Source organism: Oryctolagus cuniculus, chromosome 14 (genome assembly GCF_051225735.1).
Source record: "Oryctolagus cuniculus isolate XC-2025 breed Fujian yellow rabbit chromosome 14, ASM5122573v1, whole genome shotgun sequence".
Taxonomy (NCBI): Eukaryota; Metazoa; Chordata; class Mammalia; order Lagomorpha; family Leporidae; genus Oryctolagus; species Oryctolagus cuniculus.
Window position 1 is genome coordinate 39,992,748 of NC_142880.1, and position 27,585 is coordinate 40,020,332.

A 27,585-nucleotide genomic window follows, 5' to 3' on the forward strand; every position below is an offset into this window, starting at 1 on the left:
TAGTCCCAGCTGCTCCCCTTTGATCCAGCTCTCTGCGATGGCCTGGGGAAGCAGTGGAAGATGGCTCAAGTCCTTGGGCCCCTGCAACCATGTAGGAGACCAAGAAGAGGCTCCTGGCTTCGGATCGGCACAGCTCTGGCCGTTGCAGCCATCTGGGGAGTAAACCAGTGGACAGAAGAAGACCTCTCTCTCTGTATCTACTGCTCTCTGTAACTCTTTCAAATAAAAGTAAAATAAATCTTTAAAAAAAAATCCCCTTTATTCAGTTGAGGATCCAAGACCTTTTGTCGCTAGGGTAATCAGCGCTTATGCCCACTAGTGCTAACTGCCAGAAAGGGAGGAAAGGTGGCAGAGTGGGCAGTTAAGCGCGCGCAGGCATTCCCTTCTCCCAGATATTTAACCACCAGGGCGGGAAGCTTTCCTCAAAGAAACGCAGGAGTTCGGATTACAGCGGGAGGGACCCAGCAGCTGTCCACTGCACACTAATCTCTTCAACGGGGAGATCCAGAAATACCCCAGCAGAGCTGGCCTCGTATTTCTAAGCAGGTCAGGGGGTAATCTGGCCCCTGCGATCCCACAGATTGACTTCAGCATGCTCTGGGGTGCATCCACTTAGTGCCATCCACTCAGGGAAACTTGCAAAACCTCCAGAACAACTCGTTTTGGTGGACTTGTCCGGTTTTAGAGAAGTGGACAGGAGGTGCCCTGTCCCCTGCTCCCACTGACTTTCTGTGGACAGAAAGCTGGAGGGCTGGTGGCTACCCTCACAAGGTCATGGGCATCTCCAGCTCCACCCTTTGAAGTCCTTATTCAGAGGAAGGCAGCACCCAGAAAACAGCACCCAGCCCTGTGCCTTCGGCTTCTTCTCTGACGACTCCGAGGGCAGGCGGTCTTCCCTTCTTTGGACCAGGGCCTGCACTGTCCTCTCCCCTAAGGGGATAGTCCCCCACCATCGGCAATATAATAGGCCTGTTTAATTTAAAGAGCTTTATTACTGCTCACCATGGGACAACAGGGATTAACCAAATAACATGCTCAGATTTTCCTTCCTGAATTACAAGAAGACATCATTACATTATGGTTAAGAACCAATCACTTGGCTGGTGCTGTGGTTTGGTGGGTAAAGCCGCTGCCTGCAGTGCCGGCATCCCATATGGACACTGACTCAAGTCCTGGCCACTCTACTTCCGATGCAGCTCTCTGCTATGGCCTGGGAAAGCAGTAGAAGATGGCCCAAGTGCTTGGGTCCCTGGACCTGCATGGGAGATCCAGAAGAAGCTCCTGGCCCCTGGCTTCAGATCAGTGTAGCTCCAGCCATTGCAGCCAATTGGAGAGTGAACCAGCAGATGGAGGACCTTTCTCTCTTTGCCTCTGCTTCTCTGTAACTCTGCCTTTCAAATAAATAAATAAATCTTACAAACAAAACAAAAAACCAATCGCTCGGAAGCCAGTGCAATGAATGGTTTTCCTACAATAAGTGTTTTTCTCACATTTGGCTTTTTTTTTAAAAATGCGCTTTGTGTTTATTTCTTTCAATTGCTATTAACAGAAACCAACTCTGGAGAGCTTCTCAGTGGAAGCAAAGCACTACCTTAGAAGAGTACTCTCTCCCGAGATGGCTTTGAACTGCTATTGCCTTGTTTGTCCCAGGATCTCCACTGGCATTTTTCTAGAACAGCAGGATCCGCCTAGCCCCGAGTCTTTCCATCCAAGATCCAGGTATGGCCACCAGGTCTCTTTTCCCGAGAACTGTTTGCTTGACTTTAATCTCATTTGAAAGGCAGAGAGACAGAGATCTTCCATCCGTTGGTTCACTTCCTAAATGCCTGCAACAGCTAGGGGTGGGCTGGGCTGGGCGGGAGCCGGGAGCCGGGAGCCGGGAGCCGGGAGCCAGGAGCCAGGGACTCAGTCTAGGTCTATCACAGTGGTAGCAGGGGCCTACTACTTGAACCATCATTTGCTGCTCCCCAGGGTGTGCATTAGCAGGCAGCTGGATGAGCTGCTGAGTAGCTGGGACTGGAGTCAGGCACTCATATAGGCTGCAGGTGTTTCAGACAGTGAGTTAAGAGCTGCACCAAATGCCAGCCGCAGAGAATGGTTTTTACGGTCTCATATGCTTCTTCCTTAACATTCTAGACTCTGGGTCATAATAGGTTTCAAGAAGGTGGGATGGGCTTCTAAGGACGTATCCTAAGATGCATTTGTGTGCACTAAGGAACATGATGCAAACACCCGACACTTGAGGAGCGGGAGACGGGTCAAGCGCCGGCAAACACACAGCTGCAGCCCCTCAGGCCAGTCTGCAGTCACAGCGCACTCCGCACCCCCATGGAAGCATCAGCAGCATTTCTCATTCGCTCCACGTGGGCCCGTCCTCTTGGCAAACAAGGCAACACATTTGGAGAAGCAGCTCTAGCAGTTGACATTACCCAGGGGGCACAGATCCTTTCATTTCTACAATGAAAGTGAATTCTGTGTGCTCAGCCTCCGACAGTGGCAGAGGGCTGACACCGACTCTCCGTCAGTCCTCCTCGGGGCCGGGAGGTAGTAGCTGGTTATTTTACCAACCCTGCATGCGCTCTGTGCCCAGTTCGCTCCCCCCGCCCCGCCCACCTTGCTTTCCAAAGGCGTGGAGGGCACTGCAGGTGCAGTCAGCTCTCTGTTGTTAAACACGAATACACTGCTTGTAACTTTTAAAGGCCTGAGACAGTAATAGAATTGAGCTAGCGCTGAGTTTTCTTCACAGTCCAAATTACTCAATACAACGAACAATTTGTGTAACAGATACGCATGTCACAATTTAAATAATTCACTGAACTCAATTCATTGAAACTCAAGTGTCTCGGATGTAAAAATTTCTCAAAGTGCAGATTCAAAAGTTGGTTATCCAGAGTTGGCAGCTTCAGGAAACCTTTCTCCTGCCCCACACTGTACACACAGCACAGAAATGTTGACTTTACTAAAGATGCCTGTGCCTGATCTGGGGCTTGACCCATCTTCTGGAAGGGCTGAGAATCTATTGTCTTGGTGGTGCAAGGGGGGAATGGTCAGCTGGGTCAGGAGTCTGATCACCCAGAAACGGCTCCCTCTCCTGCTTTCCTCTAGAGGGAAAGCCACCGCAGATTTATTGGCACACCCACATTTCTAAGAATGGGAAGGAGGAAGTGGGGAGCCTCCCCTCCGTTCCTTGGTGACTTGGGCAGGTGCAGGAGCTGTCGGCAGGACACTAGACCAGGGTGCAAGGTGCTTCCCTGGGGAAAACCCAGACCCTCGCCCAAGAAGCAGTCACACCTGCTGGGTTTCTAACTTTACACGGTGCTCGAGGGGCTGGGCGGGGAGGGGGCCAGCAAAGCAACTCTGCCCTTGCCCTCGGGGGCATGTCAACTGGGAACCCCTCCCCCACCCCACGGCCTTAACAGGCTTCTGGAAACGCTGAAACCACCGCGCACAGCCTCGAAGCGGGGGAATTCCCAGTGGGAATTTCTGCAACCCCGGCCAGTTACAGAAAAAGTAAAAATGCCCCGTGCAGCGGGGCATTCTGGGCTTCAGAAAGCAAGTCCGGAAAGCAGGGGAAGCCAGCGAGCTGAAGCTCACCGCTAGCTCCGGTGCACTGGGGTGTGTACGCATCCTCACCAAAAACCGGTGCGCAAGGGTCCCCCAGCCTTTCCGCCCGGGGCTGGGCCGGCCTGGTGATCACACGACCGTGGCTCCGGCTTGGCGCTGTGCGACCCCAGCAGCTCAAGAGGCCTCAAGTTCAAACCTCCCTGTGGCCCGCATTGCCCCTTCGGTTGAGCTCGGTTCCCCCACGATGCTCTTGGCTCGCCTGGCCAAGTCTGGCCCACGGTGGCTATTGTCTGTCCAGTTTTGTTCACATGGACATCCCACGGTTTGGCTCCTGGTGGGAAAAAAGGAAGGAAAGGAGGCGGGGGCTGGTGCGGGGGACAGAGAGAGGCGGTGGTCTCGGCATTGGCCAGCCTCGTTCGTCCCATGAACAGCATCGCCCACCGAGGCGGGGGCGCGCCCTCGCACCTCACCTGCCCGCACCGTCTTCTCCACCGAGACGGGACCCACTGCGCAGCCTCTTCCATCAAGTCAGGTGGCCCCGCGGCGAACCCTCCCCTTCCCCTCCCCCAACCTCGCTCCGGGACCGACGCGGAGGGGCCAAGGCCCGGCCTGGGGGCGCTCCGAGCGCGCCGCGGTAGGGGCTGCGGCCCTGCCCCGCGCTCTCTTCCGTCGCTAGGCTCAGGTGCCAGCTCCCGGTGCTGAGGGTGGGGACCTCGCCGCCGCGGCTAGGTGCCCCCCCATCCCGGTCCAGATGCCCCATACCCACCCCTCCCAGGGTCTCCTGGACCAAGCTGCGAGCCACAGCTGGCCCGGGTTCTGCGGACCCCTTCCCTCCGGGCTTGGATCCCTTGGTGGCAGCCGCGAGCCCCCAGTTTGGAGGACACGGTCCTAGGGGGCACCGGATTCTCCGGTCTCAACTCCGCCGCAGTCCGGGTGGAGTCGGCTCCCGGGCAGTGAGGACACTGGCCCCGCGGGTCTCGGGACCTGACGCCCGCGGCGGGGGCACGCCTCTTGGAGACGCTGGAAGCCACCTCGGCCTTCGGCGTCCCGCGACCCCCGCCCCCGCCCCCAGCCCCGGCGGGCGGAGGGAGGGGCGAGCACTCGCCGCCGCCCGCGACCCGGTTCTCGGCGTCTTCGCTGCTCGTTTCGCTTCTCTTGCGCGTGCTTTTTCTGCTCCGGGCGCACCGCTCAGCGCTCGGGCCGGAGAGACGCGCCGCCAACCGGGGCCCGGGCGGGCGTCTCCCCCGCGCGGCCGCCCCGCCCGCCCGCGCACGCACGCCTGGAAAGCCCCCGCGGCTCCTCCCCGCCCCGGGGCTTTTCTCCGGCCGCCCGGGACTTCTTAGCGAGCACAGCCGCCAGGCGCTCGTGTCCGCTGGGCTGCAGCGCGCGGGCCGCGGCTTCTCCCGGGATTCAGGGGGCGAAGAGCGGTGACCCCGGTGCGCGCTCCGCGCCCGCGTCTACCCGCCCGCGCCCCGGCCCCCGGCCCGCGTCCCGGCCGCCAGCATGGTGCTGCTGGCCGGGCCCGGGCCGGAGGGCGGCGGGGCGCGCTGCGTGTCCCCGCAGCCGCTGACCCCACCTCGGGGCACGGAGGCCGACGAGGAGCTAGGGGAGTATGAGGAGTACGAGGACTTCTCCAGCCTGCCGGACACCCGCAGCATCGCCTCGGACGACTCCTTCTACCCTCCGGGAGGCGAGGAGGAGTTCGGCGCCCCGAGCGAGGACAGCGTCCAGGAGGGCGTCCCGGAGACGGCGACCATCCTGCGCGCCGCCTGCGCCAACGACGTGGGGCTGCTGCGGGCGCTGGTGCGGCGGGGGCCGTGCGTGGACGAGGTGCAGGAGACGGACCGCAACGGCCGGGTGAGCTGGCGTTCCCTCAGGGCGTGGGGCCCGTCGGCTCCCTGTCTCCCTCCCCGCATCCTGAGCCGCTCCGAGCCCTGCGCCGGCCGGTCGGAGGTTGCGCTGTCTCCGCTCGGAGCGCCTTACCCTCTTGGTCTCGGCGCGCGGCTTGTAGGGGGCCCTAGGTGGCCGCCCGTCCGCGGCCGGTGTGCGGGTCGCAGTTTACTCTGGGCGTGCGCCCGTCCCGCGTCCTCAGAGCATCCTCTTCTCGTTGACACCCGGGAGGGTCCTCTCTCCAAATTCCCCGGGGAGGGGGGCGTGTTGTGGCGCGCTGGCATCCAGGGTTGGTCCCTATTGTGGGGTCTCTCCAACGTGGCCTCTTTAACTGGTACCTCTCCCCGCGCCCCTGGCGGGCGACCCTTCTTTCCGCCCAGCGCCCCTCGCACACTGTCTCGCTGCCCTGTGCCAAGAGCGCTGGTGTGCCGACCCGCCGCGCGCGGATTCGGACCTCCTGGGTTCCTGCGCCGTCACCGCAGCGAACCTGGCCTAGGTGCGAACGGGTGGCGTGCGGGAGACACGGGGGGTGCCCGTTAAAGACTCAGAGAAAGCGAGAAGTCTTTAGAAAAGGAAGGGAAAAAGTTGGCTCGAGGAGACTCCAGGAATGGCTTGTGGAACACAAACTACCCAACATGATGCGGAGTAAATCAGCAGTGACCCCCGCGGCCAAGTCCCGCCGAGGTAGTGCCGGCGCCCTCCTCTGAGCTTCGTGCTCCGCGGGGCGCGCGGCAGGTGCAGAGTCAGGGCTGAGCTGTTCGTGCTCAGAAACCCACGGCTGACACAAAGTCACGGGCTTTCCCTTGGGGGCCCCGCTGACTTCGGTTGATCTTGGGGCCAGTGGGCTGGGCTGGGCTGGTGAGGGTCGCTTTCTGCTGTGGGAGCTCCAAGAGACCTTTGAGCTTGGAGGGAGAGGCGGTGCTGGTTGGAAAGTGTCAGTCAAGGAGAGGGAAGGAGGTGAAGGGCGAGCAGGTGGGCTGCAGCTGTGGTCTTTGCACCCTGGCGGGGCAGGCAGTGAGGGCTGCAGCCTCTCCTGGGACTGCTCCTGCAGCCCTGCTTTCGGTTTCACTGAGTGTGAGAGTTTGCAGGCTCTGGTGTTTCTATGGGAACCTTGGCTCCCTTCAGCAGGTGCTGGGAATCCCCCAAAGCTCAGGCACACGTTTGGGGGGGGGTGTCTCTGCCCTGGGCAGCCCAGCCCCGCCCCCACCGTGAGGCACCCTTGGGCTTCCTCAGCTGCGTTACCTCTCCATGAGAAGCAGAAGACACAAGCAAATCCAAGCCGAAGGCTTAGACCTGGCTCCCCAGGGTTCCTGCCCGGGGCTGTGGGCGGGAATGGCGCAGGTGACCCGTGTTCTGCTCTGTGAAGCTGGTGCACCAGCTCCTGGTTGGTTGCTTTCTCACCTGACACCCCCTTGCTCAGAAGAGAGCCGGCAGGTGTGGCTTGGTGTTCTCAGCCTGGCAAACCTTTTGTTTCGCTGCTTTGCGTCTCCGCCTCTCTGCTCCTCATCAGATAACGGTGGGGATGATGGGAGGAGGCCATGAGACCCCAGACTCTGGTTTTCGGGTCAGAAGGAGCATAGCCTTGCGGAGGGGAAGGCAGGCATCTCCCTCCTTCCCAGCGGCCCCTGCGTGGTATTGAGTGCACCTGCTGAAAGGATTCAGTGTGGCCAAGGCCCAGTGCAGGAGCCCATGGGACATGGGGTCTGAGCTTAAGTGTTTTCTGCACGCCTACTGTGCGCTGTTAGGTGCTTTAGGGGACTCGGTGCCTCCACCAGTTCCTGCCTTTGCGAGTCATCACTTTTGATAGGAGGACTGCTGATGCTTCCATGCAGAGACTGGAAGAGGGGACGGGAGAGAGAGGGAGGCTTGGGATGCCAAGTGTGAAAACCCTCCGAGGGGAGACCCAAGGAGGAGGCTGTGGCCAAAGGCCCCGGTGACGGGGCGACATTCCAGCCAGGCAGCTGGAGTTGAGAGGAGGGTGGCATGTGCAGTGTGGCCAAGGTGTGGCTTAGAGAGGAGGGACTGTGGGAACGAAGGCCAGAGAGGCACACCTGGGCCAGGTGAGGAGTGGCCAGCCTGGGCTAGCTGAGTGAGAAGTTGGAAATTGAACAGCAGACTGGTTTCAGCTTGGCAGCTGGTCACACAGGTTCCGTTTTAAGGGCACCTTGGCTGGAAGGCCTTTCTGCCTTCCCTTGGTGAAGCCAGCAGCAGCCACAGCTGGGGAGGAGCAGTCCAGGGTCCAGGGGTCTCTCTCTGAGGTCTGAAATTGTGCCCAGGATGGCCAGCTGAGGGAGCAGAGGCACAGAGAAGGTGTCTGGGGTAAGAGCATTTAGGCAACCGGATCAGCAAGTGCAAAGGCCCTGAGGCAGGGGCCTCCCATCATATGGGAGCAGTGAGGAAGGCCCTAGAGCTTCAGTGAAGTAGGGGGTGGTTGCATTAGTGACAGAATGACAGCTCACAGGTGCCACCCACAGCCAGCGTTGCCTCTTTGTGGTGGTGTGATGGTTGGGCTGTTTGTGTCTGGTCATTAAGGATGTAGCCAGGTGACAAGGCTTTGTTTAGGATAGCAGGTTCCTGCTGAGACTGGTGGATGTCGGATGTGGCTCAGCTTCTGTTTTCCTACTGGAATATCAGTCTTTACGGCTCTGGAAGGATTGCCTGGTTTAATTTGCAACATGTAAATGTTTGGCAAATCACTCGCCGGGACATTGAGAGCATGCCCTCGATGTCTGTTGGATTTGTGGTGTTGTGTCCCCTCTGGCATGCTGCTATGAAAGCTGCTGTCCTTAATCTTTCAATCCCACCCCTGGCTTCACCTTTTCTGCCACGGCGGCCCTGGAGACAGAGGGAACAAAGGAGCTGGCTGTCCCGACTGCTACCTGTGGGTGGTTTGACTCCGAGCCACACTGTACCCCTCTCTTTGTGGACTTCTACTCTTGCAGGTTGAAATCCCAGGGCCTCCCGGTGCACATTTCCAGCCCTTTCCCCACCCCACCCCCCGGGCTCACACCACACACCTGGTCTGGGATGTCTCTCTGCTCTTAGGGGGAGGCGTAAATGTAAATTTCCTGGATTCCAGGTTGTGATCGGGACTTCATGAGGAACTATACTTGAGAAATGTGTTGTTTGCTTGTTTCTTTGAATGCCACTGAGATTTATAAACTTGGGAATCACCTTTCCCCACAATGGAAATTACGTGATTGGAATTCATGTCCAGGCTTCTGCCTTTACCAGGCCTCGGTCTCCATGGCCCGGGTGTGCATAGAAACGAGCTAATTAGTATAGACAGCGAATACTCCGGTCCCTGCCAGATCTGGCCTCTCGCCTGTCTGTACCGGGAGAGGTTTGCTTTGCTGTTTGGGGGTATCTCTTAGGGTCCGGGTTGTGCCCACAAATTCTGAAGTGTGGGAAAAGGTGGGAAGTGGGAGTGTGGAGCAGCAGGCAGACTGGGAGCCCACGGGGCAGGGACAGAAAGGAGCCCACTGAAATGGACCAGGGCAGAGCTGGCCAGGCTCGGGGCAGGCAGGTTGATGGATGTCACTTCTTCTTCCTCTTCTGCTGACCATGGTGGGTTCCTGTGGGCCATCAGCAGTCAAGAAGCCCAGGTAGTATTGTTAAAGATTTATTTATTCGAAAGGCAGAGTTAGAAGGACAGACAGACCTTCCATCCACTGGTTCGCTCCTCCAGTGGCTGCAATAGCTGAGGTTGGGTCAGGCTGCAGCCAGGAACCTGAAATTCCATCCAGGTCTCCCATGAGGTTGCAGGGCCCTGGGCACTCAGGTCGTCTTCTGCTGCTTTCCCAGGCACATTAGCAGGGAGCTGGATCTGTGGTGGAGCAGCCAGGACTTGAACTGGCACTCATACGAAATGCTGGTGACACAGGCAGCGGCTTAACCCCCAGAGCCACAGTGCCGTCTGCATGTCTATGTGTTGATGTATCGGTCAGCTATGGCCATGGTGACGCTGTCCAACAACCACCTGTGAAACCTCACAGGTGCCTACAGCCGTGGCCACTTTCCTGAGGCTGGCCCCGCCCTGCTCAGCTCCGGGAGGCTAGATCTGCACGTTCATCGCATTCAGCTGGTGCGTTGGACTCATTGGGGATGTTCTTTAGAAATCCTAGTGCCCAGGCCACATCCCAGCCCACTTGAGTGAGAAGAAGGCCTGGGGACTGTGTGAAGCTGTCCTCTGCGGGGTGACTCAGCTCTGCTCCACGTGCGCTCTCAGCCTCCAGCAGGCTGGCCCGCGCCGGCTCTCCGCGGCAGGGGCAGGGTTCCAGGAGAGCCAGTGGGACCTCGTGAGCTTCATCTTGGCCCGGGTTCAATGTCCTTCTGCTGATGCAAGTCTCAAGGCCAAGCCTGGGCTCGAGGGGGAGGAAATAGACACCCCAGCCCTCAAGAGGCAGGAGCTGTGACGCCCTGGCAGAGCCAGGGGGAGGATGGGGTTGTATGTGCAGTGAGTTGCTACAGTAAGGATGAGGCTGTGGGAGGGACACCCACCGAGCTGTCCCCGTGGGGGTCCCTCAGACGGAACCCCTGGCCCAAACAGCTGCTATACTGGCTGTGTGTGTGTGTGTGTGTGTGTAACTGGAGCCCCTCCCCCCACCCGAGTCTGCTCACCCAGCAGACCGAGCCCACACAGGGGTGGCAGAAGAAGGTAGGTGTGTATTGCGCAGTGCTGAGCAAGGGGCCGATGGCTAGTGCTGAATTCCTGGCTCCTTGAGGGGCTTGGGTGAGGTTCCTGTCCGTTGACGCTGGTGCAAATCCCTGGGTGGGATGAGTGCTGTGGCCGCCGCCTCTGGTCGCACATGCCACGTCCCTGGGGAGCTGGCAGAGTAGGCTTCAGTCTGTCAGGCTGCTGCTTCCGGCTCAGGGACTGGGATTCCTGGAGAGAGGAGGCGGAATGTAAGGATGTTATCTGCAGACGTGATGAAAGCTCTCCTGAGTCTTGTGATCCAGGACCCCTGGGGCTGGCGGCCACTCCCTCCATTCAGTGAGTGAGTTGTAGATCTAAGGGGAGGCGGGGAGGGAGGCCTGGGAGACCCAGTTGGTAGTGTCTGAGGTCAGCCAGGAGAGGTCGGCTGCGTGGTGCGGTCTTCTGGCTGCCTCGCAGGCATTGGCTCTTGGTCCTTTTAATGAGCCACTTGGATGACTCAAATTCAGGCTCTGTCTGCCACTTAGCATTATTATTAAGAGAAAATAGCTCTTGAATTTAAAAAAAATCCCTTGGTGTAAACATATTTATGTTTATATTACTGTTGTTATTTTTAAGGATCAGCTGCTAGTTCTGCTCTGATCTCCAGAAACCAAGACGGGGCTGTGCTCACGGGGCTGTCTTGTGCATTTGTCTGAGCCAACAGGTGCCTATGCCTGGGGCTTCTGCACAAATCCCAGGGTGTACTTGGGCATCCCAATCCTGATCTCCTGATTGAGGGATTATCCCTTGTCTCAAGGGGAGTGAAGAATTTTCTGAAATGAATTAAGAAACACAGTTTGGATGCATTTAACAGCAAGTGTTTGGGAAACATTCAATCAGGATTTCCAAGGTGTCTTGTGTCACGGTGACTCCCAGAGAGCATGGTTCTTAGCTCTGGCTGGACATTGGCAACATCTAGAATGTTCCAAAAAATCCTGGTGCCCAGACCACATCCCACACACCACCTAAGTTAGAATGGGGGGGAGGGGAGAATGGTGAACAATATTTTTTTAGAGCTCCTGGGTAATTGCACTGTGTGGCCGCATTGAGCATTCATGGTAGGGAGCTTTGAAATGCAAAGTGTGGTGCTCAGACCAGGAGCTTCTGAGGAATGGAAGGTCCCAGGCCCCTGCCCATACCTGTGAATCCAGTCTGCCTTCCAGGCTGATCCTCCCATATTTCTGAGGCACCGTGGTCTTGGAGAGGCCCTAGTACATGGCACCTCATTCGTCCCTAGGAGCCCTGTGATGTGGGTGTGGTTGTCTTGGTTCCTGGGGCTGAGCCAGGAGGCAAATCTGAGGCTGTCTGGTTTTGGCACTCATTATGCCTGCAGCCCCATCCTCAGCCCAGGGTGCAGCAGTCCTGGTTGGGCCCCACAGAGGACGATGGGATACAGCCGGAGGAAGGGTGGGTTGGGGGCTCGCACGGAAACGGGAGTGGCCTGGAGGCGGGAGTGGCCCGTGGAGATGGTGCTGTGTGTGCCCTGGGGACTGTGAGAAGATCCCCCGGTGAAGCGTGGAGTTGCTGCCTGGTAGCCTTTTCCAATTGCTGTTGGTTGGCCAGGCCCTCCTCATTCAGTCACCGAGGGAAGGCCCAGCACCTTAGCGATTGAGCTAGTGGGAGGGTGATTAGGCTGCAGAGCCAGAGAGCTTGTCGCAGTGAGCAGGGCAGGGGGCGGGCTGGCCCCAGGCACCGACTGGTTTGTTTTCGACTTATCGCTACTGTGGAGAACCTTGGCCAGAGACCAAAGTGGAGGGGATGATTCTGCATGCTCCTGGTATCACCAACACCAGCCTTCCAAGGCCTGCTCTCACTTCGATGGGCAGAGTTCCATCTAATGGCACTGTGTGTGTGTCTGCCTGTGGGCACGTGTGAATATGCTGTTCATATGTGCTGGCATATGTGTGTATTGTACATGCATATATGTATAGATGCCTGTGCCTGCATGTACATGTGTGTATGCATATGTTTGTGTATGTGTGCGTGTGGAGGTTTTGGAAGCACAGAAGGACTGTCCTCAGATTAGATCCGGAAGGGATTTCAGGGGTCACCAAATCCCGTCATTTCCTAGATGAAGTAGCAGGGCACAGAGTGGACAGGACTGGGTGTGGCAGGAGAGCTGGGCTCGAACCCTCACTCCTAGGCTACCCTGGTGGGGCCTCTGCAGAGGGCCTGAGCGATCCCTGTTTACCTCCTTGCTGTGCCCAGAGCAGTGGGAGCTTCTAGTGTGGTGGGTGGTGGGGTGATGTTGACCGTGTGAGTTCTTTCCCACCCTGTCCTTGGACAGGAAGACCAAGGAGGCGGTGCTGGAGAAATGCAGGGCAGTTGGGGGGGGGGCAGGTGCACATTTGGGTGCAGTTGGCAGCGCAGCGCCCACATCGGCAGCCCGGGGAGCCGTGGTTCTCACCTGTGTGCGGTGACAACTCCAGCAGCCGTGGCCCGGACCCAGGAAGAGCTCTGGTGTTGTGTAACCACCGTCACCGCAGTTCAGGGCCTCCTGTCAGACCTCCAGCCATGGCCTCACCTCTGTGTGGCTGTCGCAGTTTTCTCTTTCTCAGGGTGTCATGGCCACTTGTGTCTTTCTAGGAAACTGCCCCACTTGCTCTAAGCTTTACATTAAAAAAAAAAAAAGATTTAAAAAAGATTTTTATTTATTTGAGAGGCAGAGTTACAGAGAGGCAAAGGCAGACACAGAAAGATCTCAGTCGGTCTTCCATCCGCTGGTTCGCTCCCCAAATGGCTGCAATGGCCAGAGCTGGGTCTATCCGAAGCCAGGAGCTTCTTCCAGGTCTCTCACGTGGGTGCAGGGGCCCAAGGACTTGGGCCATCTTCCACTGCTTCCCCAGGCCAGAGCAGAGAGCTGGATAGGAAATGGAACAGCCAGGACTCAAACCCATTTGGGATGTCGGCACTGCAGGTGGTGGCTTTACCTGCTACGCCACAGCTCTGGCTCCTGTTTGCAGTTCTTACGTGGTGAGATTTTAAGATGAAGTTGGATGTTAAGGATCCCCAGTGCCACTGAGCGTGTGTGTGTACAGAAGAGAACTTGGAGGAGACTCCGGAAGTGGTGTTCCTGGATTTCAAGGACCGCTGGAGGCAGGTTTGCTTGTTTCTCAGGACATCAGAGATGTAGAAGTGAAGGCAAAAGTGCGTGTCTGTGACAGGTGGCTCCAGTGGCAACACTGGAGAGAGAGATTTGAGAGAGATTTTCAATAATGAGGAGGAAATGTTTGCTTCCAGAGGCATCTTCCTGTTGGGTCTGGACAAGCTCAGATCAAAATCGGGCATCGGGTGGGATACAGGAGCGAGAGTTTTTCTGGTTTCTTCCTCGGTTGCTTAACTGGCCCCTGGAGAGAGGGGTGTGGGCCTGGCTGTGGAAGGGAGACCTGGGAAGGTTGCAGGGATAATCATGTGGACTGTGCTCACGGGAGGGGCCCCGTGCAGGCTGCTAAGTGGATGTACAGCAGTACTTTTTATTTTATTTTTTTTTGCCTGAGACAAGGATTTGAAAGTAAAGGGAGGCCCGGGAATTATGCTAAGTGAGAAGAGTAATCTCAAAAGACTGTAGGCTGTACCATTCCATTTATGTCACATTCATGAAATAATGCAGTTATTATTAGTAGAAAGGGAAACCTGATTAGAGATTTTGGGATTAGGTTTGGGGAGGGAAGGCGCATTGCTACAAGGGGACAGCTGGTGACAGAAGATACACATGTCTTAAAATTGCCTAAATCCGGGGCCGGCATTGTGGCGTAGCAGGTAAAGTCTCTGAGTGTGACACCGGCAGCCCATATGGGTGCCAGTTCGTGACTGGCTGTTCCACTTCCCATCCTGCTCCCTGTTGTTGGCCTGGGAGAGCAGTGGAAGACTGCCCAAGTGTTTGGGCCCCTGCTGTCCACATGGGAGACCCAGAGGAAGCTCCTGGCTTCAGCTTGGCCCAGCCCTGGCTGTTGTAGTCACTGGGGAGTGACTCAGCAGATGGGAGACCTGTCTGTCTCTCTCCTTTTTGTAACTCTGACTTTCAGAATAAATAAATTTTCAAAAATTGCATAAAACCAAACACGGCACCTAGCTGCACTTATTGCAGGTGAAGTCCCAGCTGAGCTCCGTGGATTGCGGCCATGTCACGTGTGTGGCCTTGCTATTGCACTCCAGTTGTGCAAGATGTGACCTCCGGGGTGGGGGAGTGCAAAAGGTGCAAATTCATGCGGTCTGTAACTTTCCCAGTGAAGTCAGCGTGCGGTTCTGCTCACCAGCAGCCTGACCAGCAGTGTAGTTGGAATTCACCTTGGAAATGGAAGCAGGGTTGGACCCGCAGGAACCCTTGGAGCCGCAGCAGCAGTGTCCGTGGGAGCGGTACCTGGGTGCAGGAGCCTGAGCTGCTGAATCAGTTTGCATTCTGAAACTGCCTGGGTTGCTTGGATGCTGTCGCAGGAGGAGCTCTGGGACTTTTCTCAGGGCAGACGTAGGGCTTGGTGCGTAAAGATAGGGGCTTGGCTGCGTTACTGGGTCCTGGACAGGCGCCATGGTCCTCGGATCCTCCCTTTCCTCTGCACCCCGGTCTAGGCGGCAGCACCACCTCCGATGGGTTCTAGGCCGACCATGTCGGTCACAGAGAAACTGCCTGCCTCGCAGCAGACATGCGGGGAACGGAGCTGTGTCTCTGGGTGCATCTCCCTGGGTGCCGTGGTGAAGACGAAGGCACAGGGGAGAGGAGGAGGTGGGCTGCACCTGGTGCATCTTGGGGCGTCCCAGGGCATGTTGGGGCACCTGTGCTCTATAGGTGCGTGGAGACCGAGACACTGCCCCAGGAAGCTGAACAGAAGCAGGCTGGGGCTTAGAGGACAATCAAAGGGTCTCAGTCCCATGGAAGCCGGGAGAGGAGAGAATTTCAAGGAGGCGAAGGGTGGCCCCTTGGGCACACTCTCCTGGAGCACAAGTCCTTCAAGGAACCCCGGGGGTCTGAGCCCTGGTCGCCCTGGGCCTGGCAGGGCCCGTCCCTGTCTGGTGCCGGAACCCTGAGGTTTCCTTTGATGTTGTCCCGCCTGGTAGTATTGTTTCCTCCTAGACCTTCTCTCTGCTGTATTTGAAAACTCAAGGGCTAACAGTCATCTGCTAAAAATAGCGACAGTGACACGGCTCTGGTCAGTTTTCCTGGCACTGGGGTTGGGCCTTCGCTCTGTCAGATAACGAGCAGGTTTCTAGGAAATGCTCTCTGTGTGCTGAGCCGAGCTCTGTCGGCCTCAGTGGGGACCTTCAATGCAGCTTGCAGCCACAGGGACTCCTTCTGTTGCTGGAGCCGCGTCCCTGCTGTCACTTGTCAGCGGCATCTGTCCCGAAGCTCAGAGCCTGTGACAGAGCCGCCCTGGTGCGTCCCCTGCGTGTCCTGGCTTAGATCGTCTCTGAGGTCTGTGCAGCCTCTCTCTTAAGCCGTTTGTTTTGCTGTAATGAAATGCCTGCGATTGGGAAATGCATAGTCGAGGTTGTGTGTGTGTGTGTGTGTGTGTGTTTTAAGATTTATTTTATTTACTTGAAAGGCAGAGTTACAGAGACAGGGAGACAAGTCTTCCATCTACTGGTTTGCTCACCAAAGGGCCGTAACAGCTGGACCTGAACCTGCTTCGCAAGCTGCGGCTTTACCCACTACGCCGCGGCTCCAGTCCCCACAGCAGAGGTTTTCTCAGCTCCCCACTCTGGAGCTGGGAAGTCCCCGAGCTGGAGCTTGGCCGCAGCTGAGGGCCGCCTTGTCCCCTTGGCCCTTCCTCTTCTTCCAAAGGAGCCGATGCTGTTGCACCCCCCCCCCATCCAAGTGACCTCACAAAGGCCCCACCTCTGAGTAACACAGGACTTTGGGGATTCAGTTTCCATCAGAGGAGCTTCGGGGGGCTCGCCCTCTGCGTGCTACATGGGATCCACACAGGGGCTGCTCTCTGCCGTCGAGCGTTGGCCTTGTTGTGTGACCTGGGCTAGCGCTGAAAGTCCCACCTTCTGGGAAACCCCTGGGCCGGCAAACCCACATGGTCGGTCACCCAGTGAGGCTGCCCCGTGGGGGCTGCACACGCAGGGAAGCCCAGGGCCCTGCTGGCTGTAGTGGTCACATGGTCCCACTTGGGAGGGAGGCCGTGGGTTACCTGATGCTACCTGGCCCTGGGGAGGGAAGCGGGGGCCTGGCCTTTGTCCCTGAGACTGGCTGCGTTTGTGAGATAGGACATCTGTCACCTGCCTTCGTGAGGGGCTTTTGGGAAACAGGAGAGCCTTTGATCAGGGACGGCCCCATGGGGAGCACTGGAATTGGGGGTTCAGCTTCCACTGCTGTATGTGAAAAGCAAAGAAGAAATACATTTCTGTAAAAATAATCAGTTACTTAGGCCACGCAAGGGAAGCCACGGTGAATTTGGTTTTAATTAGTTGATTCATCAGAGAGGTAGGGAGATGGAGAGCTCCCGTGGGCTGGTTCATTCCCCACACATCTGTAATGGCTGGGGCTAAGCCAGGCCTGAGTCAGAACCAGGGACTCAATGCAGGCCTCCCATGTGGGTGGCCTGTGGTCGGGGAAGGGGGGTGGGAGGGCTTCAGCTTCTCTTAGGAAACACTGTGTGTGTGAGACGCTAACTACCAGAGCTGTTACTGCTCCCTCCCAGGGTCTGCACTGGGGGGAACCTGGAGCCCAGTTACTCCAGCGTGGGCTGCAGGAGTCTATGAATTTGCTTTTAATAGAAATAATCAGTTTTGAATTTCTTGGGTGCAAACAAATCTGTATGCCTTGGGTTTGTTTGTAGTGAGGCACAAGTGTATCCAGTTAATTAAAAACAAAACAAAAACAGAACATGTCTTATTTTTTAGACAGTGACTCCAGGAATATTCCCAGAAATTTAGGGTTCTCTTAACCAATTTTTAAAAATTTCCTGATTTTAGTTCATATTAAAATAATAAAAAGTGCCTGTCAACCTTCTGTGTGCATCGGATTCCAGCTTCCTGTTTGCAAATGGACTGTGGCCATGGACCTTGGCTGTGTTTCCTGTTGAGTAATGACTTTTCCGAGGGAATGGATACTCCTGAGTTTGTTATCCAAACATAGTACTGAATGCTGAAGGAATAACATAGTTACTTATTTCTAATATATTTCTTCTTGTGAAAAAGTGTGTCATTTTACTGGAATAGAATCACATGTGTAAAACTTTCAAAAAGTTACTTTCACTCAAAAAATCCTAGGTCTCTACCTTGAAAATCTCAAGTAGATGATATACAGGCCTAACAATATGGAATCCTATTTTGTGTTTTTTTCATGTTTCAATGAATAAAATTGATTACAATTAAGCAATCATAGACTGCCTCCAAACAGGAAAAAAAAAAGCTCATTAAAGTTGTAAGTAATGGGAAATCCCCAGGTGCAAAATAAGTAATTTGAAAGGGAAAGTGAAGAAAAAGGAGTCTTCTACACACGCAGCTCTGGTGATGTAGCAGTGTTCACGCCACGTGGAGCCTGCAGATCCCTGGGTCTTGGCATATTTGCAAGTGTGTGTGGGCAGCGAGAATCTCGTGCCCTTCCATGGGTGCCTGTGCCCTCCCCCGGCTGCGGGCAACCGCTGTTCTAGTTCACGTACCGATCTCTGTCAGTCCTAGAGGGATTTTTATACAAGGAGATGTAGAGCCTCGTGTCTTTGTGTCAGCATCCTTTGACATTTTCATCATTAAACGACTGTGGCATTCACCCCACCACGGGAAGTGCCTGCCTCATGCCTCATGCCTCGTGGGACAACTGTCCGGTCTACCTGCTCGCATGGCACCCTCGATTCCTGTAAATCCCCGTGTGACGGCTGGAGTTCTCCCCAAGCACGCTGTGCTGTTGTGTGTGTGTGTGTATGTAGGTTCTGTGCTTTCCCCAGGTTTCCTGCTTGTGAGTCCCTCTGCAGGGCAACTGTAGAAGTCAGATGAGAGGGCCTAAGACCCTCCTTGCTCCTGAGGGTCAGATTGAGGTCATGAGATCCTGCTCCCTGCCCTCTTCCCCACCAGTCCACAGTCATGGTGCAGGTGCTGCAGCGAAGCCTCCAGAGAAACCCAGGACAGGGTGCAGGGAGCCTGGGGGTGGCCAAACAAGTGGAAGTCCCTGGAGGGCGTGGGAGCTGTGTGCTCCCAAGTGAATTAACTGGACTCAGGTGGGGTGGTGGTGGGGACCCCATTTATAACTGGCCGGAAGCACGGGTACAACAACTTGGGGCTTCCGATGGGTGGGGGCAGTCTTGGGGGCTGAGCCTTCAGCCTGTGGGTAGAAAGGGTCAGAGGGGAAGTGGAGCCAAGCCTGACCTCCTGGGAGCTCTCGGCAAGGCCTGCGGCTGGGGTCCTGGCCGCCACAGCTTCCTCCTCCAACCCCAGCGCCCACTGGGGCTTCCCATGTGCCGCCCCCTCCTGGCCGCCTCTGGACCGTCGGGCGTCCATGGTTGCCTCTTTTCCGAGGCTCTTGCCTTGGACTGAAACCCTCGTCCCTTAGGGTCTTCTGCATCAGCAGGGCTGGGCCCTGGCACCCAGGATCTGTGCCTGTGGCTGCCATCTGCTGTCGGAGGACTTGAAGTCAGAGAGGTCCCCTCCCTAGTGCAGGTGGGCCTCGTCCCGTCAGCCGGGGTTGCCTGAGCTTCAGCTCCTGCCCTGCGGGTTGCGGACTTGCTAACCCCTGTCGTTGCATGAGCTGATTCCTTAACGTAAATCTCTTCTTGGCTTCCTCTCCCATTGGCTGTGTCCCCAAGAGCCCCAAGTGGTGCACACTCCCTTAGCGGAGTTCTGTGCCGGCAGCGCACAGAGACAGCGCCCGCCCTGTCTCTGCAGCTGACGCCAGCTCTGCCTGGGACTGCTGACCCTTGGAGTCAGTGGCAGGGTTCCTTCTCCCAGCTTCTCCTCCTCTCCCTGCCGCGTGGCCTCCAGGGCTGGCGTCCTGGGTGGAACCTGTGCAGTCCACGGGCCCACGCTTGTAAGGGCCCCGTGTTTGGTGTGCCATGCTGCTGCTACTCTGAAGTTCTGAGTGGTTTGGAACCAGGACCTGCGTTTTCCCTGTGCACTGGGGCTGCACGTTACATGGCCAGTCCTGGCTGCTCGTATTTGCAAGCCTGGAGTCAAACCACCTTTCTCCCGCTTTTCGTTGTTGGCGGGGGTTCCCATTTCCTCCTGGAGTCTCTTGCTCTGTGTCATGTGTGCTATTACCGCTTCTGGCTTTATCTTCGTCTGTGATGACGATATTGTCTTTGGAAACTCCTGCAGGGCCCATCAGGATAGTCCTCCAAATGCTCCCCTGTGTGTCACAGAAGCTGAGCGACTTGCGTGCCCTAGCACTCCCCTCCCTTCCCCTCCCCTGCGAGGCCACTCTCAGAGACTCTCCCCTTCCGTGGACTTGCCTCTGCATGGCTTCTCTCTGGCCCTGGACCATCTCATCTCAGTTTGCAGCTCCTCTAAGAGACTCGTTCGTTCTGCTTTGCTTTGTAAGCGTTGCCCGAGGTTCTCTCTCGAAGCTTGCTCAGCTCCCGAGGGAAGTCCCTCCCCCTGCTCAGGTCATGCCTTCTTCCAGCGGAGTTTGCTGCACGTGGTTGGTGTCTGTACCTGCGTGTCACACGGAGCTGGGGTACCGTGTCCTGCTTCCGCTTACGTGTCATTGACTTTGAAAGCACCTAAAAACAGAATAGGACTTCTTGACATGGGCACGGCTGACATTTGGGTCTGATGCCTTCCCTGGGGGTCGCGGGATGCCTGTAGCTCGTGGCCTCTCCCCAGCTGGATGCCAGAGCAAAAAAGCGGCTCCAGTGTCCGAAGTCCCCCAGGGCACAGTCCCCTGACTGCGCTGAAAATCCCTGGATGAGGGAGTAAGAGGGCAGAATGGTTCAAGTTAGGAACGTGGGTGCTTTTGGACGTGGAAGAAATTCAGGCGCCCTCTGTGAGGTCTGCAGTGTTGGCCGCACCTGCTGCTTCCTCACCAGGAGCTTTGTTGTATGTACTTGTTGACGTGGGTGACGGTGCTGTTTATGGTCCTTTTCGAAGCTGGAGCATTGCCACGGTTTCCTAGGAAAGTTGCGTTTGCCAGCCGCTCCACGATGCTCCTGTCGATAAGATGAGAAGCACCTGTCATTGGAGTTGCCGGCGCTGTCGCCACTTCTGTCTCTTATTGGGGGTTTGCTGTTGCTCCGGTCTTGCCACTGGCCTGTATTTTCCTCTCCTCTCTGAGTCATCACAGGGCAAGTGAGCTGCTCAGTGTAGGAGGAGCAGCAGCTCAGCTGCCGTCGGCCTTTCCTGGTTACCCGCTGCGTTTGTCCAGTGCCACGGTGAGTGCTCCTGTGCTCAGTGGAGATTTAATGCATAGGAGGCTGATGAGTAGCAGGGATGACCGTTTCTTGTGTGGGGACTGTGGCATGCATGTCCCCAAGTGTATTTTTTTTTAAAGATTTATTTATTTGAAAGAGTTACATAGAGAGAGGAGAGGCAGAGAGAGGTCTTCCATCCGATGGTTCACTCCCCAGTTGGCTGCAATAGCCAGAACTGCGCTGATCCAAAGCCAGGAGCCAGGAGTTTCTTTCAGGTCTCCCACGTGGGTGCAGGGGCCCAAGGACTTGGGCCATCTTCCACTGCTTTCCCAGGCCACAGCAGAGAGCTGGATTGGAAGTGTAGCAGCTGGGTCTCAAACTGGCACCCATATGGGATACCAGCGCTTCAGGCCAGGGCGTTAACCCACTGTGCCACAGTGCCAGCCCCATGCATTTGGTTTTGACTCAAAGGGATTTCTGTTAACTGATAGCAAGCACTTCACACAGACACTGTGTTGTAGCTCTCCCTTTGGGAAGAACCCTCACAAGAAATGCCCTGCATTCAGTTGCACTTATTATTTTCAAAAAGACTTATTTATTTGAAAGGCAGAGTCACAGAGAGGGAGAGAGAGATCTACCATCTGCTGGTTCACTCCTCAGATGGCCGCAATGGCCAGAGCTGGGCCACCTGAAGTCAGGAACTTCATCCAGATCTTCCCTGTGGGTGCAGGGGCCCAAGCGCTTGGGCCATTTTCTGCTGCGTTCCCAGGCCATTAGCAGGGAGCCGGGTGGGAAGTGGAGCAGCTGGGACACAAGCTGGCATATCTGAGGGTGGCTTTACCTGCTCCGCCACAACACTGCGCCCTGTGTTTCTTTTCAATGCAGAGTTTTATTTAGCAGACGCTGGTTGAACGTGTGTGCCTGTGCCTGGTGCTATTCTGGGCAGAATGCTGAGCTGAGACCCCTGCTCAGAGGGAGCTTAGTGGAAGACAGAGTGATGACTCAGTGAGAGCTGAGATCCAGGGTGGGCGTTTGGCGCGGTGGTTTAGGTAGCACTTGGACGCCCACATGGCATGTCAGAGTGCTTGGCTCCTCTGCTTCTGGTCCTGCTTCCTGCTAATGTGTACTAGGGTGGGGCGCATCACATGACGACTGTGGTACCTCCCTCTCTGCCACCCACGTGGGATAGCTGGGTTGAGTTCTGGGCTCCTCTGGGCTGGGCTGTGCTGTGAACCAGTGCATGGAGGATCTCTGTCCCCACCCCACCCCCATTCTCTCCCTCTCTCTCTCTGCCTTTCAAAACAAGTGAAAAATCAATAAATTTAAAAATTGGAGGGGCTGGCACTGTGGCACAGTTGGTTAATCTTCTGCCTGTGGGGCTCACATCCTATATGTACACCAGTTCTAGTCCTGGCTGCTCCTCTTCTGATCCAGCTCTCCATTATGGCCTGGGAAAGCAGTAGAAGATGACCCGGAAGAAGCACCTGGCTTCTGATCAGCCCAGCTCTGCCCGTTGTGGCCATTTGGGGAGTGAACCAGAGGGTGGAAGACCTTTCTCTCTCTCCCTCTCGCTGGTCTGTAACTACCTCTCAAATAAAATCTTTAAGAAAAGATTAGTGGAGGGGTAAGTGTTTAGGAGGCGACGTCGGGCAGGTAGAGGCCAGGTTCTGGAGTGCTGGGTTGATGCTGGAATCTTCCTGTTACTGAGAAGGAAGCTTTGCGTGAAGACCCGGAGGAGAGGTGGACATTTGGCTCACTGGTTGAGATGTCACCTGGCGTGCCCGCGTGCCATGTTGGAGTGCCTCGGTTCAAGTCCCAGCGTTGCTTCTCATGCAGCTTCCTGCTAATAGCATGCTGGGAGTAGCAGGTGACAGCCCAAGTACTTGGATTCCTGCCATCTACATGGGAGACCCAGATGGAATTCCTGGCTCCTGTCTTCTGCCTGGCCCAGCCCTGGCTGTTGCATGTATTTGGGGGAATGAACCAGGAAATGGGAGATACCCCTTTCTCTGTGCCTCTCAACTAAATAAATAATAAATTAACCACAGACAGTTCCCAAAGAAATGGAAGTCTGATTGTCTAGAAGTCGGGGGAAAGGGCCTTCAAGTCAGATGGAGCTGGTGAGAGAGCATGGAATGTTCCAGAAGGGCCAGGAGGCCAGAATGGGGAGGGGGACTAGAGATTCACTTCAGAGACAGACAGAGGTAGAGGGAGGCCAGGAGGCCAGTGCCACTCGGGAATGAGCGTCTGTGAAGTGTTCTCTCCAGTGGCCACAGCACTCCAGGCACAGGTGAGCTTCTGTTCCGTTTGGATCAGCCCCACCTCGCGCTCATCCACCGCCCCCACTGGTGCTTCCCGGAGGCTGACGCTGACCCAGGTGGAAACCAGGGCCCCACGCATTGGCTGGATGTCTCCCTCTGTGCTGGGGCCTCTCAGGTTGGGCTTGAAGTCCCAGCGCTCGCTTCCACGAGTGTGGGAGGTTTGTGAACGTGATTACGGGAGTCTATGAAGTGTGTGTGTGCATCCACCTGGGGAGAGCAAAGCCACTGAGAGAACTGGGTGCTGCAGCTTCCTGCGGCCCTGCCGCGCATCCCTGCCGACGGGGAGACCCTGGGGGCTGTGTGTCTGACAGGTGCTGCGTGGAGTGAGGGCCAGTGGGACCTGTGTGGACGCCCTGCCACACACCCCTGCCCTTGCTTCTGGCTGGAGGCAGGTGCACTGGTCAGGCCTCCTCCCATCACACAGCTTTGATGCTGGCTTCCCTGTGCCGGGCTCTCTGTGAATGACTGGGGGCTGAGAGGAGCATGAGCCACGGGGTGTGTCCTCGAGTACCCGAAAGACAGCAACAGTCAGGTGGAGGCTGAATCCTGCTAATGTAGGTCTCCCTTGTTAAATAAAGTTTTCTTTCTTTTTTTAAAAAAGATTATTTATTTATTTGACAGAGTTACAGAGAGTGAGAGAGAGTGAGAGAGAGAGAAAGGTCTTCCCTCCATTGGTTCACCCCCCAAATGGCCGCTATGGCTGGCGCCACGCTGATCTGAAGCCAGGAGCCAGGCGCTTCCTCCTGGTCTCCCATGTGGGTACAGAGCCCAAGCACTTGGGCCATCCTCCACTGCCTTCCCGGGCCACAGCAGAGAGCTGGACTGGAAGAGGAGCAACTGGGAAGAGAACCCGGCGCCCGAATGGGGTGCCGGCGCTGCAGGCAGAGGATTAGCCAAGTGAGCCACGGCGCTGGGCCCTGTTAAATAAAATTTTCATTTATTTGTTTGAAAGGCAGAGTGACAGATCTTCCAGCCCATGGCTAACTCTCTTAATGTCTGCAATAGCTGGGGCTGGGCCAGGCCGAGGCCAGGAGCTGGGAACTGAATCCAGGTCTGCCGCATGCATGACAGGGACCTGAGTACCTGAGCCGTCACCAGCTGCCTCCCATGATGCACAGTAGCAGGAATCCGGAATCAGGAGCTGGGCAGGGACTTGAACCCCGACACTCTGATGTGAGTGTCCCAAGTGGTTTCTTATCCACTTCCTCAAATGCCCTGCCCCCTTGTGGGTCTTGGGAGTTGCTTGCTCACCTATACACATTGCCAGTTGTGAAATCAATCAATCAATCAATCTCTCTCTCTCTCTCTCTCTCTCTCTCAGAGAGCAAGGCAGGCTAGGACTGGGCCAGCTCAAAACTGGGAGCCAGAAACTCAGTCTGGCTCTCCCATGTGAGTGGCAGGACCCGCATAGCTGAGCCATTCCCTGCCGCCTCCCAGGCCTGCACTCCCAGGAAGCTGGGACGTGGAGCTGAGGGTGGGCATCAGACCTGGGCATTTCAGCGTAGGACACAGGTGTCCTTAGTGGCGTCTTCGTCGATGCCAGACGCCCACTCCTTTATGTCATCGGGTGGCACGGAAAGACAGGGCTGGGGCTGGGACCTGGTCACACGTGGCTGATTGCATCTGATGTGCTGTGGGGCTGCATTGTGCCTGGGGCTCCTGTACCCTATCTGTGTGCGTCTGTCTACAGCTTTGTTTTCTGTTTCCCTCCTGTTCATGAGACAACAGAAGCCTAAACAACAGGTCTCATCGTCAGTCTCTGATTATGGAACAAGTTTTTCTGTGCGGTCTCTATGCATAATCATGTAAGTTGCTGTTGGTTTCCTGCGCTCAGAGCCAGACTCCCATGTGGCTCTCTCTGAGTGCCAATGTGGGCCTTTTCCGGTACATTTCCATGTACCAGAACAGGACTCGTGTGCTTCCGAGCCTTTCAGTCAAGTGTGTGCCTGGCTGAGCAGCTGGGGAATGTTTTGCTTGAATTTCGCAATGTGCGTATACGATGTGTAGTGATCAGAATGCAGTCTTTTGGCACATCCGTGACCTCCGACCTTTGCCATTTGTTGGTGTTGGCCACCTTCACTGGAGGTGTTCTTTATTGTCTGGTTTTCTCTTAGTCCTGGCTCCTGATGGGTCTGGTGATTTTTTTGAGGGGTAGACGTCGTGTATGAAAATCCAAGGAGTTCTAGATGAAGTTTTCCCCTTGCAGGGAGTTTTAGATTAGCTTCTGGCCGGCCAGTTTGTAGCCTTTGTCAGGGGTCTCTTTCTGGCTCACCCCCCTGGAGGGGCAGCCCTCTGGATCTCCTGCAGGAGCTGGACCTGTGGCATAGCCTGTCAGCCTGGAAAGGCCACGAACTCCGGTTTTGCCTGCTTAACCCTTGAGACAGTGATGCTTGGCTAATGCTTTCCCTGTGGCTGCCCTGCCGCCGAGCCTCACGAACCAGCACTTGCCAGGAGGTGGAACGCCAACAGCCTGGGAGCTCCTGTGAGGGCTTTGCCCTTCTTCCTGGGTAGTGAGTGACCATAGAAGTCTGACGCCTCCCTGTGAAATTTTACAGATGGATTCACGCTGACTGGCGGTTCTCTGTGAAAGAGTAGGGCTGCTGTCGTTGAAATGAAACGTCCCTGGGGCCGGCACTCTGCAGCGGTTTAAAGCCCCAGCCTGCAGTGCCGGCATCCCATGTGGTTACCAGTTCAAGTCTCGGCTGTTCCACTTCCCATCCAGCTCTCTGCCATGGCCTGGGAAAACAGTAGAAGATGGCCCAAGTCCTTGGATCCCTGTACCTGCATGGGCGACCTGGAAGAAGCTCCTGGCTTCAGATAGGATCAGCTTTGGCCATTGTGGTCATTTGAGGCGTGAACCAGCAGATGGAAGAACTCTGTCTCTCTGGCTCTACCTCTCTCTGTAACTTTGTCTTTCAAGTAAAATATATCTTTAACAACAACAACAACAAAGGGAACGTGCCTGTTGTTTGCCTTTTTTGCTTTGTTGTTTTGCTGAGAAGATGCAAATTTTTGTGTAGTCAGATTTATCTGTGTTTGTCTTTATGGCTTTTGGCACTGCCACCGTGCTTCCAAGTGCGTTTTCCAAGCCAAGTTGTGCAAGGAGTCATCTAAGTTTCCTCCCAGCGTGGTGATGGCTGCATCTTTAGTGAGTCGCTTTGGCGTAAGATGCCAGGTAAACCTCCAACCTTATTTCTTCCTGGAGGATGAGGATGTTTTTCCAATGTTGTTAATTGAGCATTCTAGGTTTTGGTGAAATTATGAAATAAAAAAATCATTGTTATTAAATATCATTAATATTTTAGCTCATATTATATATTTCACATATTTGTTGGCTCTTTGCTGTTATTTTACTTATTTTTTTAGATTTGTTTATTTGAGAGGCAGAGTTACAGAGAGAGGCAGAGAAAGAGACATCTGCTGTTTCACTCCCCAAATGGCCGCAATGGCTGGAGCTGAGCCAGTCTGAAACCAGGAGCCATAAACTCCTTCCAGGTCTCTCATGCGGGTACTGGGGCCCAAGCACCTGGGCCATCTTCCACTGCTTTCCCAGGCCATCAGCAGGGAGCTGGATTAGAAGTGGAGCAGCTGGGGCTTGAACCAGCGCCCATATGGGATGCTGGCACCGCAGGTGGTTTCTTTACCCACTAGCCACAGCACCGGCCTCATATTGTTGTTTTTATACTTTCAAAACCCTTCCTGGTCTTGTGATCAGTAAAATATGTTAAGATATAAATGTACATGCACACGTTTATTTTGACCCTAACTTTTCGGTTCTTTTGTACATTGCATTCGATTTACGATGTGCTATGCGCGCCTTTACTGCTCAGTAATAACCCTTTTCATTGATACTGGTTAGTACTCTGCCTGCTGTCCCGGTTGGGCCGTTTGCTTTTTCTTCATCAATTTGTGCTGTAAAATTCTTGTTAATATTCTGGTTTTTTCTCTTCCTCATTTTTGTCTGAGTGGTACCTGTCTGTGCGGTGGAAACTTGAGTCCTGCAGGTGGCCTGCGGTGAACGGTGGTGGCTCCTCACCCAGAACTCTGCTTCTCAGAGCAGTCATTTTTTTTTTTAAAGATATATTTATTTATTTGAAAGAGTTACACACAGAGAAAGGAGAGGCAGAGAGAGAGAGAGAGAGAGAGGTCTTCAATTCACTGGTTCATTCCCTAACTGGGTGCAACAGCCGTAGCTGTGTGGATCCAAAGCCAGCAGACTGGAGCTTCTTGCAGGTCTCCCATATGGGTGCAGGGGCCCAAGGACTTGGGCCATCTTCTACTGCTTTTCCAGGCCATAGCAGAGAGCTGGATTGGAAGTGGAGCAGCCAGGACTTGAACCGGTGTCTGCATGGGATGCTGGTGCCACAGGCTGAGGCTTCGCCCACTGCGCCACAGCGCTGGCCCTGCCTCTGATTCTGGAACCACTTAGGAAATGGCGCTGAAAGAAGAATGTTTCGCAGGAGCCGTGGTAGCTCTTCGTCAGTGCTCTGGAGGCATAGCCAGGACCGGGGCCATTTCTTGTGCGTGAAGTCTTCTCTTTAGCGGGGAGCGTGGAGCAGAAGAGTGGATGGCAGTTGGGGAGCCTGAATCAGACACCCGTGAGCCAGTCGGTGACACGCACGAGGGGGCTCTTGGGCGATGGTGGTTGCCTGGATGGTTCTTCTTTGCGTTCAGTTTCCGTCGTTCTGAAGGCACAGCGATTACATCACAGGGATTCATTCGCAAGCTTTTTGCTCTGTCCATTTCCCTGGCCAGCCACAGTTCCCTGCAGATGCACAGTGAGCTCACAGGTGCCTGGGGGAGTGACCGTAGGTAAATTGCGAGGTGTGTTGAG

The 27,585-nt window shown here is 55.6% G+C and overlaps 1 protein-coding gene across 10 annotated transcripts in view; it reads left to right on the forward strand.

Moving 5' to 3' along the window:
• The first annotated feature begins 1,063 nt into the window (after nucleotides 1–1,063).
• The window catches only part of ANKRD33B (ankyrin repeat domain 33B), an 81,576-nt gene continuing 55,054 nt past the window's right edge, over nucleotides 1,064–27,585 (forward strand). The window contains exon 1 of one of the 10 annotated variants that reach the window (XM_089312609.1): nucleotides 1,064–5,421. In XM_089312609.1, coding sequence (XP_089168735.1) covers nucleotides 5,068–5,421 — 354 coding nt within the window. In that variant the 5' untranslated portion in view covers nucleotides 1,064–5,067. Of the gene's footprint in view, nucleotides 5,422–5,522; nucleotides 5,951–6,706; nucleotides 6,971–15,317; nucleotides 15,558–27,585 lie in introns of those variants that run through there. The other 9 variants (XM_089312607.1, XM_051853567.3, XM_002714089.6 and 6 more) reach the window with 9 other exon arrangements.